Source organism: Tachypleus tridentatus, chromosome 1 (genome assembly GCF_004210375.1).
Source record: "Tachypleus tridentatus isolate NWPU-2018 chromosome 1, ASM421037v1, whole genome shotgun sequence".
NCBI lineage: Eukaryota > Metazoa > Arthropoda > Merostomata > Xiphosura > Limulidae > Tachypleus > Tachypleus tridentatus.
Genome location: NC_134825.1, coordinates 164839019 through 164862576, shown reverse-complemented (window position 1 = coordinate 164862576; position 23558 = coordinate 164839019). Strand labels below are relative to the sequence as shown.

General features: G+C 33.5%; 1 protein-coding gene across 1 annotated transcript in view; it reads left to right on the top strand.

Annotated features, from left to right (window-relative positions):
• LOC143229686 (uncharacterized) overlaps positions 1–23558 on the top strand; it is a 108453-nt gene that overhangs the window by 72937 nt on the left and 11958 nt on the right. The window contains exons 3-10 of the mRNA XM_076462388.1: positions 714–781; positions 3509–3589; positions 10959–11129; positions 13894–14015; positions 16913–17021; positions 17451–17673; positions 20772–20836; positions 22978–23058. Of these exons, the coding sequence (XP_076318503.1) occupies positions 714–781; positions 3509–3589; positions 10959–11129; positions 13894–14015; positions 16913–17021; positions 17451–17673; positions 20772–20836; positions 22978–23058 (920 nt within the window). The remainder of the gene's footprint in view (positions 1–713; positions 782–3508; positions 3590–10958; positions 11130–13893; positions 14016–16912; positions 17022–17450; positions 17674–20771; positions 20837–22977; positions 23059–23558) is intronic.

Here is a 23558-nt window from a genome sequence, read left to right as displayed (position 1 = left end):
GTTTCTATCTGATGTATTAAGTCGATTACCTTTCCATAACAAATATATTTCATTTGTGGTACTTTTTTTCACACACTCTGTGGAATCTTTCCTACCTCTCATATCAAATATATAAATAAATATATATTTATAAAGGTATTCCTTGTATAAACAAAATGTGTAATTAATAGTATTGAGAGGAGATGGGGGACATAGGAAAAAGGAAAGTATTGAGTGAGGATCTTATGACATTACTTGTCAAAATAATATTTGTGTTACAGAAACGTATTTATTGAGGAAGTGAAATTGAACTGTTGCACTAACACGAGAAAAACATAACTCTTCTTAACGTTAGGGGTAAACAAAACTCCTAAATTAGCGCTTTGTCATTCATAAAGTTCACATATTTCTAAAGAGGAAATTTCTTCATAAGCCAGTTTATAAAATATGTAATAATTATATGTATGCAGAGTGGCAAATCTTGAGCAAATGACATACTAAGCTCAAAAATGACAAACAAGCTGAAAAACCCATGAGTGGTGAAACGTATTGAAATATTTTAAATTATTTATGGCGAGGATAATTTATATGTACTGAAAGAACTCTATTCCAAGTAACGTTTATTTGCTTTTTTTTTAACATCAAGTATTTTTATTAAACCATTTATTTTTGCTAAACTTTCAACCTATAAGAATGTATTCTGTTGTTTTCATCAGTAATGTTTCATTTTGCAGCCAGTTAGGATGCTCAAGGTGTGTCGTGATCTACGAAAAACATCCCAATGTCCTACAGTATAGAGAGAGTAAGTGGATTTCCATTTCAATGTCACATTGTAAATACACTTCAATCTCTAGCTTTTACATTTGATTCGTCTGTTACGAAATGAGCATAAAAAGTTGTTTTGTGACAGTTTTCAGGGTATTAACCGCCAGTCAAACAGTTAAACGAATAATATAATATAATATAATATAATATAATATAATATAATATAATATAATATAATATAATATAATATAATATAATTGTTCTATTTGAGAGCTGGTACCATGAAGATTTGTCTTTGTGTATTTTATTGAATAAACATGTTAACAAAAACAAATGCAAATGTAAAGTAATTAATAAGAAAGAAATACAAGAATATTGGATGAAACACAACAGTTTACAATTGTAAGTTCATGTTAAAGTAGAGGAAATGCAGTTTTGCTTTATGTACAAGTACCACGTTTCATATCACATTCAATCGGATATGAATTTTCATTCTAACGTAACTGAATTTGAAATAATAAACAAAGTTCCAATTTCAAACACTCCAAAGTGATTCTTCAACATTCTTGTGGGTATTATAAACCAGAACGGGAAAATCGAAAACTTGAAGAAATAGATTGGAATGATAGTTTTGTTTCTCTTCACTATTCTGTTTCCCATTATAAATTTACCCTGTTTTATTAAAGAGCAATGAAAACTACGTTAGTGTTGTCACAGCTTACTGACAAGGACTTTTCAACCTTGAATATCGGCAGAATACGCTATTATACATCGTTCCTGATATTTTGATAGCTTTTGTGATTAGTTCCCCGCTAGGACGTGCTTGTATATAAACCATCATTTGTAGTAACTGTTTGTTTGTTTTCGGAATTTCGCACAAAGCTACTCGAGGGCTATCTGTGCTAGCCGTTCCTAATTTAGCAGTGTAAGACTAGAGGGAAGGCAGCTAGTCATCACCACCCACCGCCAACTCTTGGGCTACTCTTTTACCAACGAATAGTGGGATTGACCGTTACATTATAACGCCCCCACGGCTGGGAGGGCGAGCATGTTTGGCGCGACGCGGGCACGAACCCGCGACCCTGGGATTACGAGTCGCACGCTTTACGCGCTTGGCCATGCCAGGCCCTTGTAATAACTGATAACTGTCATTATAAATTGTATTTTTTGTACATTAAAAATATTTGTGTTTAAAATAATTGTGTGTATCAATCATTTTGCCAAATACCATAAATTTGAGACTTATTAACATGCCCCCCTTCGCTGAGACAGCGATAACTCTGCGGAGCTAAAATCAGGGTTCGATTCCCCTTGGTAGACACAGGAGATAGCCTGATTTAGATTTTCTATAAGAAAATACATACTTTTGTAATCATTATTTATATGTACTAGACCATTTATTTTGTTCTTAGAAATTAATTTGGATTAGAACTTAAAATATTCAAAAACTTATTATATCACCTTTTAGTTTCTCAAGGGTAAAATAGTTTGAATTAATTTATATATCCATCCATTTTGCTGTTTAAAATGATGTGGGTTTGAACTTAAGGGATTCAAGGAAACAGAATGTCACCTCATAGTTCCTTAAGGATAAAATAGTTTTAAAAATACTGATTTTAAAGACTGACTTTGTTTTCTTCAACCCGTAATTGAAGTACATGCCCAAAATAGCATATCAGTTTTTATTGTACGAAGAGCAACTGACGGGCTTTATTTTAGCCACACCTAATCCCAATTGACTTACACTACTTACTGACTAAAAAATGAAATGTCAAAAAGACCGTGGCTTGTGATAAATGGTTATATTACAAACCCATAGTTATCAGTTGTGTGAGTTTCTGAAGGTTTTATCCTGTCGTTAAACGAGGCGTGTAACGCTTTAAAATAGTTTATTGCGAGTTGGAAAAAAAACTTACCATGTACTTACATGTTTTCTCGTAATTTGACATATATGTTATAATTAGCATTAATAACACTCCACCTCTTATCTCTAAAGAATATTATAATTTTATCGTTTCAACTTTATCAAATATACGTTAGCATATAAACATTTCTTTATATTAATAACCAAAGCAAGATTCATGTCAGCAGAGCAGTTTTTGTCCATCTACATGAAGAATGACAGTTTTATTGTAACCTTTTTCTCTTAAATTAAAGGTTTAGATGTATAATTAGCTAATTATGAGAACACTTAGATTCACTATTTATCACAAATAAAATCATAAAATATTCAGTCGTATCATGTGATATCTCTTAGTGTTATGAAAAACTAATATGAGAAGGATTATCCGCAGGTGATAATAGTGGATTATCTTATCTTTTAAAATATATTTGACTTTTTGATTTTAATTTCGCAGGTTGGACTGACACGCAATCAACTAATATATATTCTTTATCAAAAAATTTCTAAATATTGATAAATTTTAATTTGATTAATGAAAAACACGTTGCTGCTTACGTATGTGCTATAATACGTTTCTAACCCAGCTCAACCAAAGTTATACTCCAGTGAGTAAGTTAAAAGAGAAATTTGCTCAAAGAAATTGAATACACTTTTCACACTACTGTGATAGACTTATTTTTTCAGCATTTGTAAAAAAAGAATTATCTGTACGCATTCACACTGTAAGGATTGTCATATCTGTACGCATTCACACTGTAAGGATTGTCATATCTGTACGCATTCACACTGTAAGGATTGTCATATCTGTACGCATTCATACTATAAGGATTGTCATATATCGATAATTTTTGCTCTTTACAGCTTTCTGCGAAAAGCATCAGAATCTCGATGAAGCATGCGCAAAGTTAAGTGTGGATGCTCATCTCCACTCCATGTTTAGAGGTAAATATGTTCTATATTTAATATACAATCCATGTTTAGAGGTAAATATGTTCTATACTTAATACACAATCCATGTTTAAAGGTAAATATGTTCTGTATTTAATATACAATCCATGTTTAGAGGTAAATATGTTCTGTATTTAATATACAATCCATGTTTAGAGGTAAATATGTTCTGTATTTAATATACAATCCATGTTTAGAGGTAAATATGTTCTCTATTTAATATACAATCCATGTTTAGAGGTAAATATGTTCTGTATTTAATATACAATCCATGTTTAGAGGTAAATATGTTCTATATTTAATACACAATCCATGTTTAAAGGTAAATATGTTCTGTATTTAATATACAATCCATGTTTAGAGGTAAATATGTTCTGTATTTAATATACAATCCATGTTTAGAGGTAAATATGTTCTGTATTTAATATACAATCCATGTTTAGAGGTAAATATGTTCTATATTTAATATACAATCCATGTTTAGAGGTAAATATGTTCTGTATTTAATATACAATCCATGTTTAGAGGTAAATATGTTCTGTATTTAATATACAATCCATGTTTAGAGGTAAATATGTTCTGTATTTAATATACAATCCATGTTTAGAGGTAAATATGTTCTCTATTTAATATACAATCCATGTTTAGAGGTAAATATGCTCTATATTTAATATACAATCCATGTTTAGAGGTAAATATGTTCTATATTTAATATACAATCCATGTTTAGAGGTAAATATGTTCTGTATTTAATATACAATCCATGTTTAGAGGTAAATATGTTCTATATTTAATATACAATCCATGTTTAGAGGTAAATATGTTCTGTATTTAATATACAATCCATGTTTAGAGGTAAATATGCTCTATATTTAATATACAATCCATGTTTAGAGGTAAATATGTTCTGTATTTAATATACAATCCATGTTTAGAGGTAAATATGTTCTATATTTAATATACAATCCATGTTTAGAGGTAAATATGTTCTATATTTAATATACAATCCATGTTTAGAGGTAAATATGTTCTGTATTTAATATACAATCCATGTTTAGAGGTAAATATGCTCTATATTTAATATACAATCCATGTTTAGAGGTAAATATGCTCTATATTTAATATACAATCCATGTTTAGAGGTAATTCTATTTTATATTTTATGTATGATCCATGTTTCGAGGTAACTGTTTCGCTATATTTCGTATATATCTATTTTTCGAGGTAAATGTTTCCTTATATTTTATATATAATCTATGTTTAAAGGTAATTCTGTCCTATATTTTATATATAATCTATGTTTAGAGGTAATTCTGTCCTATATTTTGTATATAATCTATGTTTCGAAATAAACGTTTCCCTATATTTTGAGTATAATCCGTGTTTTGAGTAATTCTGTCCTATATTTTGTATATAAGTTTCAAAGAATTAGAAGAAAACTTGATCAAAACTTAACACTAACTTTTACTAAAAACACTTCTTGATCTGCTGCTGTGATGCTACCTTTATCTGCAACAATTGCAATGACAAATATTGTCTATTTTGTCTGAATGTCGGTTTTTTTCTAGAACAAATAGTAGTTTTTTTTTGTGGAACTACAATTCAAAATTATGATCAAGAATTAGAATTAAACGGCTTAGATAACTAGATTATACTAAAAGTGATCCTAAACGAATACACAGAGTACGGAAGAATTGAATTTATTATGAGAACGAGTTTTGCTATGTATTTATGTAACATTAACCTGGAAGCATATGGAAAATACTCCAGAGACTTAGTGTTTCTGCATTAACTTCTCTTATTGTCCAGTTCCATTAGCTGGAACCTTTCCGAAGTAATGTTCTTTTCTTTTCAAAGCTGTATAATATAGTGTCGTGACTATAACAAACTCCATTAAAAGAAAAGCTTCGAAGACTTACAGTTGTATTCCTCGTCTCACTTTGATGGGATGCACATTGTACCTTAAAGAAATGGGAAGAAAATCTTACCTTGTGGCAGTGATAGCACAACTGATCCTCACAAGCCGTTGGAGGTATTATCTGCGTTGAAAACAAAACAAAAAATTCCAAAATACCATCGTCTTGTACTAACGCATTATGAATGATCTACGCGCGACTTTAAATTGATCTGTTGATATACTTTAAAACGCAACACAATCTTGTAGCTATCTTTATTATTCTATCTGTTTCTAGGATTTTGGATAATACAGTTATATTGGAGTAAAACCGTTTAGAAATTTAAATGGACTATTAAAAAAAACATCTAAACCCCAATGACGAAGAAACATTGAAAGAGTGAATCTTCTATATAACACTGAATTTTATTAGACAGTCACCAAAAGACAGACTTTAGTTTATAACTTTCGGATAAAGTTCAGGCTTAAGCCTATAGCTTCAATGACATGTGTAAACCCAGAGTAGAATATCATAATAATTAGATTCTAAACGACAAACTTGGATTCAGGCTGTAAAAGAATATTTTGTTGTTTAATAAAATTCCTATACTTCCATTCGGGTTTTATAAAATAAGATTGGTTGAATTTAATTTTAAAATTAGCTTAATATTACAACTTAAAATGCAGTAGCTCTAATAAATTTTGTTAATGTTTTAAAGGTGTATATATTTGAATTGGTTTTGTTGGTTTTTTTTAAATTCGCGCCAAGCTACACAAGGGTTATCTGCGCTTGCCGTCCCTAATTTAGCAGTGTAAGAATAGAAAGAAGGCAGCTAGTCATCACCAACCACCGTCAATTCTTGGGCTACTCTTTTACCAACGAATAGTGGGATTGATCGTAACATTATAACGCCCCCACGGCTGAAAGAGTGAGCATGTTTGGTGTGACGGGGATTCGAACCCGCGACACTCGGATTACGAGTCGAGTGCCTTAACCACTAAACTAAACTAAACTAAACTAACGTGGCAGGGGTTCAGTTTAGAGAGAGAGAAATCAGAAGAGTTCTCTCTCCAACCGGGGTGTTCAGGAACGTTGTGGTTCCTCTTCGTCCCTTTTCGTGGATTGTTATTAAGATTAAGTGGTGGTTTTTTTTTATTATTTTAATAAATTAATTATCGTTATTATTCTTGACTTTTTGGGTAGAGAATGTCTCTCTAAATGTTGTTTTGGGTGGAGGCAAAGGCAGCAGTGGAAAGAAAGGCCGGGACCTGTCCCGAAAGGAAAAAGTTGGGCAGATGTGAACATGAATGTAATTCATTCAAATCCAGATCAAATCAAACGGTCCGATTCAGGGTCTGGCAAAAAAGTTGCCTGGGCTGGGATCTAGAAATCCAATGCCTGAAGATGCCTTAACCACTTGACCATGCCGGGCCTTATATATCAAAATGCTACAATACCACACGCTTTATTAATACGATAATAAAAAAGAAAACACTGTAGAATAATACGCAATTTATTAATAATGGATGTTATGCATTCGGATTTATTTTACGAACGGTCAAACATTGTTAAAGAGTAGCACGATCAAACAATATTTATCCAAAAGACAATACTGACGCTGCCAGATTTGGGCATGAGATACAAAAATATATTCTGAAACATGATGAATTAGCATCAAAGGGTAATCAGATTTATCCTGTAACATCATGGATAACATTAAAAGGTGATAGAATGTATCCTGTAACATCATGGATAACATTAAAAGGTGATAGAATGTATCCTGTAACATCATGGATAACACTAATTTGTGACAAGATTTATTCACATTCATGTAAATTAATTGTCAAAAAATTGTAAATTAATTGTAGTAAATACATATGTTAAATGAAAACACGTTGGATGTTTTAAGAGGGCAACGTACGTTTGTGGCGTGCAAAAGAAAAAGGAAAGAAAATTCCGATCAGTTTCAAGCTTTAATAAAAATATTGCAAACAAATGTTCAAGTTAGAGCTTAAGATCCGTCTTCACGGATTACACTCCATCAGAAATAATAAACAGGACTCCGAAGAAACATTTGTCTGGACTGTAGAGATAAGGATTCTAGAAAGTTCAAATAAAGTAGAATTATTCTGATGAAGTGTTAAATACGATCGAAGTTCTGTCACATTCGTGAATAGAGATAAAGGAAGATTGTTTTATATGTAGGCAGCAAGGGGGATGAATGTATTAAACTATCAGTTTGTTTATCGATGATCGTACATGGCAGGTCCGTGTTGGAGACTTTAAAATAAAATAATTTTCGGTAAATAGAGTCTATTTCTGTAAATACATAATAGCTACAGTGTTCAACGTTGATACTAGTGTTTTCTGCCCCACCAGTGACAAAGTAATATGTTTGCAAATTCACACCCCCTTTAGAACCTGAGTTTCGATACTCGTGGTGGGCAGAGCACAGATGGCCCATTGTATAGCTTTGTGATTAACTTCAAACAAACAAACAACAAAATATATACATATATTTTATATGAGTCGAGAAAAATCTGTCTTTTAAATATGTTTAACAGCTTTAACAACGACATATTGGTTTAAGTTATGAGACAAAATTGTTACAAAACCCATTGGCCCGGAATGGGCAGGATGTTAAGGTGCTCACCAGTGGGACGTTATAATGATAAGGTCAATCCAACTAGTCGTTGGCAAATGAGTAGCCCAAGAGTTAGCGGTGGTAGGTGATGACTAGCTGCCTTCCCTCTAGTCTTACATTACAAAATTAGGGACTGCTAGTCCGGACAGCCTTCGTGTAGCTTTGCACGAAATTCAAAAACAAACATAACCCAATACGTTTCCGTTGAATACGATCTTGTTATACAAGTAGCTGGAAAATAATGAAACACTTCAAATGTTAATTAAGCCTGACCTGTAATGTGGACATTCAGCTTATGAATATATTGTAATATTTAAACAACACTCAGCGTTCTTCTTCTAGAAGTGAATTTTGTTTAGTTTCAAGGCGATTCGCTTGGTGTATTTGATGAACGATAAACATCCTGGAAGTCACAAAGTTATTTTATGACATTAACTTTTAGCACCGTACACTTATTTTAAGACATGATAATACTTATCTCTATTCGGCCTGTAACATTCAGCTGGACCACTTATCCCAGAAACCGGATATCCTTGAGGTATTTCATTTGGTTCGAAGTCCTTACGACACATCTCTGTCCTTACCACATTGAAAATGGAAATACGTATGTTGCTGACGTCAATAATGTGTGTTCTTCGTTCCGTGAGAAGGAAAAACAACAACAAAAGGAACGGAAACTGGAAAAATTTTTTTAATGTTTTCGTTCTTCATGATTGAAACAGTTCACGTTCTTGTGAAGAACTTTCAATTTTTGGAAATTTTATCCTCCTGTTTCCTTTTTATCATAATACATCTGCATTAGTAATAATGGAAATATTCCACAACAAACTCAGTTCACACAAGCTACTCAGCTGAATATCTATTTTAACATAAACATATTTTAGTTTTTTCTCAAATTGCATTCATTTAGAATTATTCGCCCATTTAAACAGAAGTTTGGTCTGTTTACTTGATAGTTGTTATTTTTTTACTCAAAATACAACATTAATAATATTCACTAGACATAATCGATCCAAACGTGCTCGCTCTTTCAGCCGTGGGGGCGTTATAATGTAACGATCAATCCTGCTATTCGCTGGTAAAATTGTAGGCCAGAGAAATAACGGTAAGTGATGATGACAAACTGCCTACCCTCTAATCTTATAGTATCAAATTGGGGACAACTAGCACAGATAGCCCTCGTGTAGCTTTTCGCGAAATTAAAAGCAACAAACAGAAACGATGCTCCTAGCGGCTTTGCAGAAAGTCTGCGGACAAACAGTTAAGCATTGGATTTCGATGCACAGATAAGTCATTGTGTAGCTTTGCACTTAACAACAACAACAAAAAACGACGTTTCTGTCAGCTTATTTTGCACCAAGATTGTACTGACAGCTGTTAAACCAATGTTTAAAAATCACTCTTTTGCTTAACAAAAATCCTCATTTTTAAATTTGTATGTTAGGATGCAGACTTACAAAATTAAAATTAGTGGTTCTCATCTCCAGGGTGGACAGAACTCAGGCAATCCGTTATGTAGCTTTGTAATAAAACAGTTGGTATAGTTCTATTAGTTTCGTTTATTTTGAATTTCACGCAAAGCTACACGGCTATCGCCGCTAACAGTCCCTAATTTAGAAGTATAAGACTAGAGTCTTATACCATCCACTACAACTCTTGGGTTCCTCTTTTACCAACGAATAATGAATTTAGCCATATAATTTTAATGCTCCCACGGCTGAAAGGGCGAGCTTGTTTAGTGTTGACGAGGATTCGAACTCGCATCTCTCAGCTTGCAAGTATAGCATCTTCACACCCAAGCCATGCAGAGCATTTTTGCCGCTATGGCCCAGTGTGTTCAAGGATTTAATAATTCTCTCTCGTCCCGCTCGCGAAAGATGTTACTCATTTTTTTAACGAAAAATATATCTATAATAACAAAAAGATATATCTGTAGGTCTGTGTTTGTATGACTGTCATATCTCCAAGAGAAAAGAACCTAGACACGTGTATTTTTGCACCGATACCAAGTGTCCCAGAGGGTGTGCACTTGGGTATTAGTTATTTTATCCATCGTTTTATTGGGATAAGAAAACAGGATTGTATAGGTGGTATAGAACGATTAATTTTTTCGAGCACAAAAGCAGAAGACATGTTTTAAGCAAAATAAAGCGAACGAGGAGCCAGAATCATCGTATTGCGCGAATGTTTTTTTTCCTGTAAAATACCGATGAATTTGTTTGAAATTGAAATTAAGCACAAAACTACCACGTGGGCTATCTGTGTTCTGCTAACCATGGGTGTCAAAACCCGGTTTCAAGCAGTGTAAGTCCGCAAACATACCGCTTGTTACTGGGAGAAGCATACTGGTGGGAAGTTATTTTGTTTGGTTTGCTTCTTTGTTTTATGAATTTCGCGCAATGCTACACTAGGGCTATCAGCGCTAGCTGCCCCTAATTTAGTAGTGTAAGACAAGCGGGATGGCAGCTAGTAATCACCACCCACCACCAACTGTTGAGCTCATCTTGTCCCAACAAATAGTTGGATTGCCCGTCACATTATAATGCCCTCACAACTGAAAGGGCAAGTATATTTGATGTGACGGGGATTCGAACCCGCGACCCTCAAATTACGAATTGAATGTCCTCCCCACTTAGCTCACGCATTTTATTGTTTGCTTGTTTTACTTTTTAGGCCTTTTACAGCATTACACTAGGGTTTCTGAAATCAGTCGTTCTAAAATAATGTATTTATTTCAAAACTTTGTTTTTCAACTGTTCTTATTTTAACTTTCCTACAGTATCTCAACTGAAAGTTATTTTAATTGCTTCTTATTTCTACCCAGTTGATGCTGCTCCTGTGACCTGTCCTTTCAAAGGACCTTTCACCTTTACCTATAGCCGTGGTCATGGGGAGTGCAACTATCCAGTGTCCACCATCGACTCCTGCACCGACAACTCAAAACTTTTATTCCGGTTTCAAGCCTGTGTTGATGTGATTAAATCGGAGAGCAGTGGTAAGCTATTTCAACTTATTCTTCGCACGAAACCAACATTAAACATGTTGATATAAAATATCGGGATTACGGGATTTAATCTCAGAAACTTTAGATATAATAGTAGATATAACAGTGTTAATTGAAAACCGTTCCTAAAATATCAATGCAAGAATTATCAAACTAATTTACGTGCTGACATTAAAAGAGGATTAAAAATGGCATGAGAAATCCATATGTAATTACAGTCTGGTTCACTCAGAATTAAATATCAAACAAATAGATTTAGTGAAACTTCGAAATCAATATAAAAATTACTGATCATACACTAACCGAAAGCGTACAAACACAACTTACAGTGCACTGGGTTTGTAGAGCCGTTGGTTCAGAAAGTTTAATGAAAGAAAACAGAGTTTCTACTAGGAATAAATATTACAATAAGTTTGTGGATTTCCGATCTCAACCCTGACACAGGGCATAAGATTAACCAATTCCTCAAGAAACACCAGAGTCAAAAAATTAGTAGCACAACCTTTCACATCTGTGATTTACTTGAAACTCACAAGCAAGTTTACTCTTCTCGTTTTATAGCAAAGGTTCACAGTTTCATCCCCTTAGCGAGATAGGTTGTTTGTTTTTGGAATTTCGAGAACCAACACGAATGCGTTAGCCGTCCTTAATTTAGCATTGTAAGACTAGAGGGAAGGCAGCTAGTCGTCTCCATCCATCGCCAACTCTTGGGCTACTCTTTTACCACAACGAATAGTGGGATCGACCGTCATATTATAATGCTTCCACAGCTGAAAGGGCGAGCATGTTTAGAGTGACGGGGATTCGAACCCACGACCCTCAAATTACGAGTTGAATGCTTTAACCACCTGGCCATGCCAGGCCCGATAGGTTGTAGATATAATGTAAGAAACATCTTCACACCTTAAAAAGTAAGTTAACTTAGCAAAGATGATAAAAGCAACCAGAATAATCTCAAAAGGCAGTGACAAGCTTTAACCTATCCAGCCTTATGGTTGATGCTATTTTCCGTAGCACCTATAAATAATTCGACACCACTTGTAAAATTATATAAATCTTATGGAACGCACACAAAAGACTAGAACTCACAGTCTTCTACATCAACACAACCAGCTTCCACCATAAGAGTGAACACTACCAACAATAAGAAGGCTCACCTCTACCACCAAAACTCAGTAACTCTTATTGGTCATATTTTACTGTTAATATCCTCAAAGTATCTCTTTTGCTTTTCGCGATTTGGCTTAGATGTGTTGATGATAACATGGCCGCATATTACAGATAAGTTTGAGAACTCACGAATCGCTTGAACGGACAATATTTCACGATATAATTCAAAATCGAAATAGGAACTAAACGATAACATACCCTTTCACCGGAGGACAGTTGGTTGGAGTCGCTCGACTTGTAATTTGAGGGTCGAGGATTCGAATCCCCGTCAGACGAAACGTACTTGCACTTTCAGCCGTGTTGGCGTTATAACGTTACGATCAATTCCATCATTCACTGGTAATAAAGCAGCCGAAGAGTTGGCGGTGGGTGGTGATGACTAGTTGCTTTCCCTATAGTCTTACACTGCTAAATTAGGGACGGTTTGCACAGATAACTCTCTACAACTTTGCGTGAAGTGAAGTTCAAAAACAAAAACAAATAAACCTCTTCCAAGGCACATAACAGAAGTCTCAGAAAACACACTGATGATTTTATAAATGAAAGAGGCCAGCAATGTTAATACAAGCGTCATAAAGTGCCTTACTTTGCGAGTGAACAGGATTTGTAATTCCGAGAAAACTAAGAAGAAAAACAGTAAAAGATTCATTAACAATTTTAAAAGTTAAACAAACATATAAGTTAAAAACTAGAGCACATAAAAACTAAGACGAGAATGGCATGGATAACCCATTATGTACCTTTTGTGCGTATTTCCAAACAACCAATCCTGGGCTCGACAAGCTTTCGAAAGACGAACGTTTCTTCTTCAGGAAGAATCTTAACAATTGGTATCTCGAACACTTGATATGGAGAAAGATGAACATTAGGACAAACAGGAATGAAAATACAGCCACCCAGCCGTATTCTGTTATGACAGTGGCCTATCTATGAAAATACAGAGAGCATGTGTAAATTAGGTGAAGTCAGGATAATATTCGTAAGATGTAACACGAAACACACGTAAATATCCAACTGAGAGAAAAATACAACTTACAACTTCCCATGTGAGTGTAAATTCCATTACAAAAGTTACGATTTGGGAACACGAGAGACATCGATTCTTTCTGTAATAGCCAGTCATGTCAAAAAAGATCGTAGCATACACTAGAAAAGCAATAAGATAATAGGATATGAGACATGCATGAGAAAAATGAAATTAACGTTATTTATCCATTCACCTGGTAACACGGTTAATCTAGAATAGAAGCCAACAAAATATGGATAGTTTCATGGAAACATCATGCAGTTCGTTCATGTTGAGTGGACAAGACACATTACTAAAACAAAATTAAATTTTGAATCTTGTTCACTACCATCACAAATATGGTCCTTTTCAGGACGTACGTAAAGGCAGGTAGAAGCCAAAACGTGAGATAAAAACAGATAGCAATTAATATCTAGTTATGTAAACAAAATTATTTACTATAGGCACCTAAGATCATGAAAACATTTCCATTGTGAGTGTATGATGAAGGTAGTAAAAAGTCAATTATACACATAAGAAAATTAGTTTTAATTATATATTTGATTGATTTGTTTGTAGAAGAAGAACTGACCTGTGTAGCCACGTGGAAGGAAGGTTCATCTCATTATCTGGTTGGCAAGATGATAAGGAAGAAAAAACACAGGATCTCTTACAAGGATGAAGACACTTACCGATGTTTTGTACGTTCGCGTTTGTAATTTTGTTTGACTTTTTTAAAATCTAATTACAACATTACTCGTAGCTATATCGGATTATGAAAAAAATCATGCTAATAATATATGCCTATATGTATACACATTATTTTTCTATTAGGCAAATGACTATATAATCATGCATTGGAATTTCATAAACATAAGCTTGTGACTAAAAGCGTATTTATTATACAACTTTCTTTCTCAGAAAGACAAGAAGTTATACGTTGTTGTTGTTCTTTTCTCAAAATAAAACATGATCCACTCTAACTAAAATGATTTCTATTAATCCAAAACTAGTTTAGTTTCGGTTTTCAATTTATGTCATGCCGATTATCAGCAACTTGGGCCTGGCATGGCCTAGCGCGTTAAGGCGTGCGCTTCGTAATCTGAGGATCGCGGGTTCGCGCACGAGTCGCGCCAAACATGCTCGCCCTCCCAGCCGTGGGGGCGTTATAATGTGACGGTTAATCCCACTATTCGTTGGTAAAAGAGTAGCCCAAGAGTTGGCGGTGGGTGGTGATGACTAGCTGCCTTCCCTCTAGTCTTACACTGCTAAATTAGGGACGGCTAGCACAGATAGCCCTCGAGTAGCTTTGTGCGAAATTCCAAAACAAACAAACAAACAAACAAATCAGCAACTTATTAATTAATATTATTATTTTAGCTTTAAACCTCAGGTGAATACGTCAAGTTAACCAATCCTGAACAAAATATATATTTATTCGTATTATGTTATTCATAACTGAAGAAACAACCTGTTTGGTTGGCAAGATTATTTTATTCTTAAAAGACGGGGAATTAATCTGATTTCACGTGTAACTAAAAAAAATGAAGCCAATCATTTTATGCCATTGAAGCCATTACTGTTACGTCGCTCTATCAAGGGACACATAACAGTAAATACTGATAACAATAGATATAGATAGTCGATAACAAAAATATGTTTTATTTAGGATTTTACAAATTTGATCAATGTAAACAAATATAAAAATACAGTAATATATTATTTATGATGAAATTTAAAAATATATTAAATATAATAATACAGTAATGCTTTATTTATGGCAAAATAAAAAAAACATATTAAAACGAAAAAGAGGCCATATTTTTATTTATTAAAAAAATATTAATACAAAAAATACAGCAATGTTTTACATGTAGCAAAATAAAAAAGATTTTGAAACTAAAAATACAGTAATGATATACTTATGTAAACATTTTTAAAAAAACATTAAAACAAAAATAAGACGACGTGTTATTTATGTCAAAGTTTAAAAAAATGTTAACCCAAAATTACGGTGGTATTTTACATATGGAAAAATAAAAAAAATGTTAAAAATACGGTAATATTTTACGTGTGACAATAATAAAAAATATAAGTACAAAAATATGGCAATGTTGTACGTATTCCAAAATAAAAAATATGAAAAGAAAAAATACGGTAATGTATCACATATGACAAAATAAATAAAAAAATATTATATATCCTGAACTTGGAGATTAGGCTTAGGAAAGAGTACACTTTGTACGAGCCCTAAACAATCTAGTTGAATATTTATGAGTCGTTAAAAGTGTACTCTTTTCTAAGCTTATTCTCCAAGTACACGATTTACTTATCAGTAAATTGTTGAATCGTATTTTGTAGATGATTCTTGAGCATTTATGTAATTACCTATTTATCATGTCTATGAGAATTAAGTACCTAAGACAAAATTAACATCATAGGATATATATAACTCGGTGATAGTGTTCAAAGTTTTGTATTCAAATATGTTAGACTCGGCATAGACTGGTGGTTAGCGCACGCGACTTCAGTCGCGTGTTTGATTCCTAATCGATGGATATGCTTACCCATTCAGCTGTGAGACATTTATAATGTGACATTCAATCCAACTATTAGTTAGTAAGAGAGTGTCCTAAGGGTTGTTGGCAGGTGGTGTTTACTATTTGCTTTCCCTCTAGTTTTTTTTTTTTGTTAAATTAGAGATCACTATCATATCAAGTACTATCTAAAAAGTAATGATGGTGCGTTAGGTGGTTTGACAGTCGTAAGGACTAACTTCAGACTAAATAGAAGAAAAAAAAGTAGCATACCAATGGTTATACTTTCGCTAGAAAGTTTAGAAGCGTTAAAATGTGAGACTATTACTGATATAACTAAAGAAATTCTATAATATGCGTGTTTTAAAATAAAGAAACAGACATTATATTATCTAAAAAGAAAGTGGTAATGACACATTTTGATTTTGTAAAGTACAGACTGATAAGATTGTTTGTTTGTTTTTTGAATTTCGCACAAAGCCACACGAGGGCTATCTGCGCTAGCCGTTCCTCATTTAGCAGTGTAAGACTAGAAGGAAGGCAGCTAGTCATCACCACCCACTGTCAACTGTTGGGCTACTCTTTTACCAACGAATAGTGGGATTGACAGTAACATTATAACGCTCCCAGGACTGAAAGGGCGGGCATGTTTGGTGTTTACGGGAATTCGAACCCGCGACCCTCAGATTACGAGTCGAACGCCTTAACCCACCTGGTCATGCCGGGCCTTAACTGATAAGACAAAAACATTGGAATTATCAGATTGGGCACTGGTGTCACATGTCTTTTAACGATTTGTCACTATGACGTGTCTGGAGAGCGTTAACACGTACGAAACATATCAATTTTCATTCGAACATACAATGATAATAAAACACGTATATGTTCATTAGATCATCGTTGTCTCAAAAGCAGTTATTCAATATTACACGTTTAGTGGCGCTACGTTTACTCACCACGTGTTCTTTAAAGATACGATAATGTTACTTGCACGAACTTACACTTCATGAAAATGTCTAATTAAGTGAACCAATGTGAGTACCGTTTTTTTTCTCTATTAGGTGTACGACAGTCTTCCAGACAGCTTCCTTTTGTCACAGTCAGCTGACGCCACGTGTGATGGCCTTGTTTCACCACGAGAAGGTTATCGGACCATGCGCCTTAGAAAGAGTATGGTGTTCTAAGTTCTCAAAAAGTAATGACCATAAGTACTAGTTCAATGATTGCCCCGACAGATCCCGATTTCCTTGTTAAAACTATTAGATAGAGCAACGTAAAGAATTGATGTTCACATTGTACAGATGTTTTACAAGTTCGTTTAATGCTATTTTCATGTTGTTAAATACCAGTGTTGTTTCAATGCCATTCCATCTGATCTAAAACTTCATAAACTAACTCATTATTTTTACCTTTTGGAGGGCAAAGAAGATCTTTTAAACATGATTCTCTTCTATAAAACTCAATCTTATTGGTTATGATCACTTGAAACTATTACTTGTGGTTTTGTGGCTTTAATATTTTCCCACATTCTTTAGAATTTGTATTAATTTTCTTTCCTTGTTTATGTTTTTATTTTTACATTTTTGTTCTCTTTTGCAGGCAAACATCCTTATATAGACTGCCAGTTTCCTGGTTGGGTCACTGCTCATCAACATTGGCATACTCTAGACAACAGCAAGTCCTATATATTCAGCCAGTGGAATTCTAGTTTCCGCATTAGTCATAATGATCTTGGTTATCAGGACACGAAAGTTACCTGCACCAAAGAGGTTTTCAACACAATGAATACGACAGTAGTGGTGGCATACAGTACATCAGGATGGTAAGTCGTATTAAACCATTAGAAAAAAGACAAACAAACTTAGTACAACAAAATGGTAACACAGATTAAACGATAAAAAAACACAGTGAAACTTAGTACATCAAGATGATAAGTCAGATTAAACAATGAAAAAGAAGACAGAGAAATTGAGTACATCAGGATGGCAATATAGATTAAACAATAAAAAAGAAAACAGAGAAATTGAGTACATCAGGATGGCAAGTCAGATTAAACAATAAAAAGAAGACAGAGAAATTGAGTATATCAGAATGGCAAGTCAGATTAAACAGTAAAAAAGAAGACAGAGAAATTGAGTACCTCAGGATGGCAAGTCAGATTAAACAATAAAGAAGAAAACAGAGAAATTGAGTACCTCAGGATGGCAAGTCAGATTAAACAAGAAAAAAGAAGACAGAGAAATTGAGTACATCAGGATGGCAAGTCAGATTAAACAAGAAAAAAAAGACAGAGAAATTGAGTACATCAGGATGGTAAGTCAAATTAAACAATAAAAAAGGAAAACAGAGAAATTGAGTACCTCAGGATGGCAAGTCAGATTAAACAAGAAAAAAGAAGACAGAGAAATTGAGTACATCAGGATGGCAATATAGGTTAAACAATAAAAAAGAAAACAGAGAAATTGAGTACATCAGGATGGCAAGCCAGATTAAACAATAAAAAAGAAAACAGAGAAATTGAGTACCTCAGGATGGCAAGTCAGATTAAACAGTAAAAAAGAAGACAGAGAAATTGAGTACATCAGGATGGCAAGTGAGATTAAACAGTAAAAAAGAAGACAGAGAAATTGAGTACCTCAGGATGGCAAGTGAGATTAAACAATAAAAAGAAGACAGAGAAATTGAGTATATCAGGATGGCAAGTCAGATTAAACAATAAAAAAGAAGACAGAGAAATTGAGTACATCAGGATGGTAAGCCAGATTAAACAGTAAAAAAGAAGACAGAGAAATTGAGTACCTCAGGATGGCAAGTCAGATTAAACAATAAAAAGAAGACAGAGAAATTGAGTATATCAAGATGGCAAGTCAGATTAAACAGTAAAAAAGAAGACAGAGAAATTGAGTACCTCAGGATGGCAAGTGAGATTAAACAGTAAAAAAGAAGACAGAGAAATTGAGTACCTCAGGATGGTAAGTCAGATTAAACAATAAAAAAGAAGACAGAGAAATTGAGTACATCAGGATGGCAAGTGAGATTATACAAAAAAAAGAAGACAGAGAAATTGAGTATATCAGGATGGTAAGTCAGATTAAACAATAAAAAAGAAGACAGAGAAATTGAGTACATCAGGATGGCAAGTCAGATTAAACAATAAAAAGAAGACAGAGAAATTGAGTATATCAGGATGGCAAGTCAGATTAAACAGTAAAAAAGAAGACAGAGAAATTGAGTACCTCAGGATGGCAAATCAGATTAAACAGTAAAAAAGAAGACAGAGAAATTGAGTACCTCAGGATGGTAAGTCAGATTAAACAATAAAAAAGAAGACAGAGAAATTGAGTACATCAGGATGGTAAGTCAGATTAAAAAACCATACGAAAGAGGACAGAGAAATTAAAACAGATATCATTTATTTTACTATCAAGTAGGAAATAAAGATTCGAACAATTGTTTAGTTTTACATTTTTATTTTAGATAGACTTTCAATGTTATATACTAACTTATCTATTACATTATGTACGTTAACCTATAATCAAGCAACTACTTCGCTTCATTAGTAGTCGAAAAAAAATTGAGAAAGTATACTTTAGTGAATATTTAGTTATTATAACACAGTTTAGTGGTTTAAAATTAAAGTGAGATCATTCTCTCTTACACCAGAAATATTTTTGCCAGTTACATGTACGAGTATGAATGCGGTAATAATCCGTTTTTAATAAAGTTGTTTTAGGATTATCTAGGGATTTTACAAAAAAAAATTAGAAATTCTATAGATAATTATCATTGTTACTTGAAGTGAGCATTATTTATTAAGATATTTCGTGAAATAAATTACCAACTGGTATTCGTAAATGTCCAAGATAAAGACGGCAGGTGTTCTCTTCATAAAAGTAAATACCATTCATTGAAAGCAGACAGATTTAACGTAACAGAAAAATTGGTTTAAAACTCGAGTAAAAAAACAGGGTGAATATAAATTACTTTATTAATTGAATATAACTAGAGATTTATAAGATAAATAATTGTTGTTTGCAGTGTAAATGGCTCAGAACTCAGGTTTATTCATGACCAGTGGCACAAATAGTGTTTCGATCATAGTACGTCTTCATCCACGTACTATCATCTCCGAAGTACTCGTCGCAGTTGCGTTTTCTGTTCGTCACGTGCTGTTTTATTGTATTATAGACTGTGTCCACCTCTATCTAATGAAGTGTTTCTTTTATACAGAATCAAACACATCAGATTTCAGTGTCTTACATACTTCAAACCGAAACTGTTTATATGATGTAGTTCCTATTATATTGAACTGTGAAAGTGGTTCAGTAATTTATGGATAGGCTGTAAAAAGAACACGCTATGCTGGTATATATATATACATACATATATATATACATGTAGGTTTTGAAACTCTTCTCTTGTGGTAGCAACAACACATTCGCACTGAGCTTAAGATAGTTGGTATATATTTACGTAAGAGAAGCATTGGACTACGTATATATCATATATTTCACGGTTATAGTTTTATTTCCACTGCTTTCCGCTAGGCTGCCCTCCTTCATTTCCAAACAAGCTGTTTTTATATTTGTACGTATTTCCTGGTTCCATTTAAAGCGAGTTTCCGGTGAGAATAGAAAAGTACGTTAAATCTGCTTTGTTTATGATTTTGTATAAAATATCAAAGTTTTACAAGTTTGAACGTATTTTCATTCAATAAATGTAAATGACAGAGGTTGAGTAACATTATATCCTTCGGAAGTAAGGTGACTATTCCTTATTGGCTTATTGGAATAAGTCTCGCATTAATAAAATACAGCTAGAAGTAGTGTCGAAAACATTATTTGAGTAAAAATCGCCATCCTAATTTACATTTTAATTATATTAAAATCTCAGTTATTTTTCTTGAATATTTGTTTTCAGTGACAATGGTTACGTGTGCATAAGTTTCCATCGTCGGGACAAACACATCACCGAACTTCAGATTGGTAAGATGTTCTGTTACAGGGCATTTCTCTATTGGTAGTTCTTTAGTGTTTTACTTTGTCTTTTAAAAACAAGTTTGAATCTTTGGAGGTAAAAAAAAACTGAAACGATTTCGAATATTTGTCAACAGTTGTTAACGTAACTGAAAGTTCTCTATTATGTTGAAAAATTTAAATTTTTTATAACAAGAATGAAAAGCTGAATTCATTTTAAAATAACATTATTTTTAGCAAAATAAAACTGTATATTTTTGAAAACTTTTATAAAAAATATATCGGTAAAGTTTTAATTTCTTCTTAGTATAAAAAGCGCAAATTTGTACAAGTTAGAATATTCTATGATAGTTTTGGTTCTGCTCGCATAAAGCTCGAGCTTGTAAAAACTAAATAGTGTTAATAGTTGTCGCTTGAATATTTTCGGTTTCTAAAATGATCTTCTTTACAACTATTTGATATTTACTAATTCAATTAGTATCTAGACTGATCTCCAAAAATTTTTAATTATGTAATAATTCTTAAGTATGAAAATTTCGTAAAAAAGACAATTTATTTTTACGAATCACTTTTGACGATCTTTAAGGGTGTGTTAGTAAGCTGCTCACAAGTTAGCTATAATGTGAAATAGACAAGATTAAGTACATAATATTGAAACCACTTCAAATTATTTTTATGTGGTTGCAATACATGTTACCGTGTCCACTCATGTTCTGTTTGACAATCGTGTGTCTTTACAATAGTCCTGCATGCGGCGTAGTTTCCATTCCAAAATATTCCGTCGTAGGACTGTCTTGTCCAAATCACACCATTCTCTCTTATATGTTTTCCATAATCCATTTGCTGTAGGGGGACGATGGTTTTCAAACGTTTATTTTAATATTCCAGTCGCAAAAAAAATTCAAAGACACGGATTCGCTGAATCTGACGATTTGATATGAACGTTTCCGTATGGAATAGCATGAATAAACGTTTCTCTCTCCAAGTTCTCCAAGTACTTGGAGTTTATGAATATCCTTCATCATAACACTGCTTTTGTCACTGACCTTTGTGGCCATGGGTCTTCTCATCTTTCACAGCATGTTCTTTGCTTACCACACCATCTAACAAGTCTTTTTTCTGATTGGTCTTGGCGCTTCAAGTATGTCCCTTTGTTTTGCGATGTTCTTAAATAGAAAGAATATTCCCATCCTAGCCATTTCTAAATCCACGATCTCGACACGTAATAAGAGGCCTGTGTAACATAACAACATTTGCCATTGCTTGTTGCTACTTAGGTGGCGTGATGGTAGTGATTTTTGAGAAACGCATTTAACAGCCCTTCCTCCGCAACTTTGCATCACTTATGGATGTCACGTGACTTCTCCCCCACGTGGTATCCCGCTTTGAAGTCATTAATAGTTAAACTGTTTACTACACGGCTCTCAAAACAGCGACATTTTGTTTAGTCCTACGTCCTCGATACATTATTCAATAGCAGAGTGTTTTACGTAAATAACCAACCAAATAGTCAATGACTGAAAATATCAAAGAATAATGAAACTTTCTAGTGGTATAATTCAAGTGCACCGAAGGAGTTTAAAGAAAATTTTTCTTATAGTACTGCTAATATTCAGAACGATATGTTGGCTTATTTTAAATACGACCAATGACATTTTATTTTCATTCTATTTTACATTTTTGAAAACCAGACAGTAATTATTTTGAAGATAGATTAAAAATAATAATAATCCTGAAACAACTCATAGTAAAATAGGCCCAAAGATAAAAAAACAAAACAATTGTAAACGCTAAGGAAAAATAAATAAACCATTTCAATTTATGATCCAATTTATTTCACACATGGGTGGTTTGCAAATTTTGAAATAATTTCAAAAAAGCAGAACGTATCAACTGAGACAAAAAAACGATTTTAGAGAATTTAATCATAAAATGCAAATAAAATTCTGAATTAGTAGAAACTGAAACTTAACTAAATGGAAAGAAAAATTCATCGTTTTAACCTAAAACAACAACAAGAAAAATCTTTCAAAGATGCAACGCTTTTTCCATTCGATAAATCTCGTAGAAACTGATAAAAGAAAAAGTATTTTGTGACGAAATAAAAATATCTTATTAAACTATAGCTAAACTTAAACATGTTCATCTAGGAAATTTTGCTAGAAGAGCTGAAGACGCTTGCCTTCCTCCGGTCCATGTTCCTGGTAGCCAGGAGTACATTACTTTAGTGAGTAAGTACCGGTTGAGGGAATTTGGAGAAATAATTAAACAATGCTTAGTTTTAATAAGTTGATGTATTTTGTGTGCGTTAATACTGCTGTACCGGTGTAAATGGTGTGGATACTTATAACTTACGATCATTATTAAACAATGGTTTGTTTGTGTGTTTTAGAATTTCGCGCAAAGCTACTCGAGGGCTATCTGTGCTAGCCGTCCCTAATTTAGCAGTGTAAGACTAGAGAGAAGGCAGCTAGTCATCACAAACCACCGCCAACGCTTGGGCTACTCTTTTAATAACGAATAATGGAATTGACGGTAACATTATAACGCTCCCACGGCTGAAAGGACGAGCATGTTTGATGCGACGGAGATGCGAAGCCGCGACCCTCGGATTACGAGTCGAACGCCTTAACACGCTTGGCCATGCCGGGCCTATTAAACAATGGAAAGAGACATTAGCCTTACCTGTTCGGAAATATTGGTCCTTTATGGACAGGTGGCTAGGGTGACC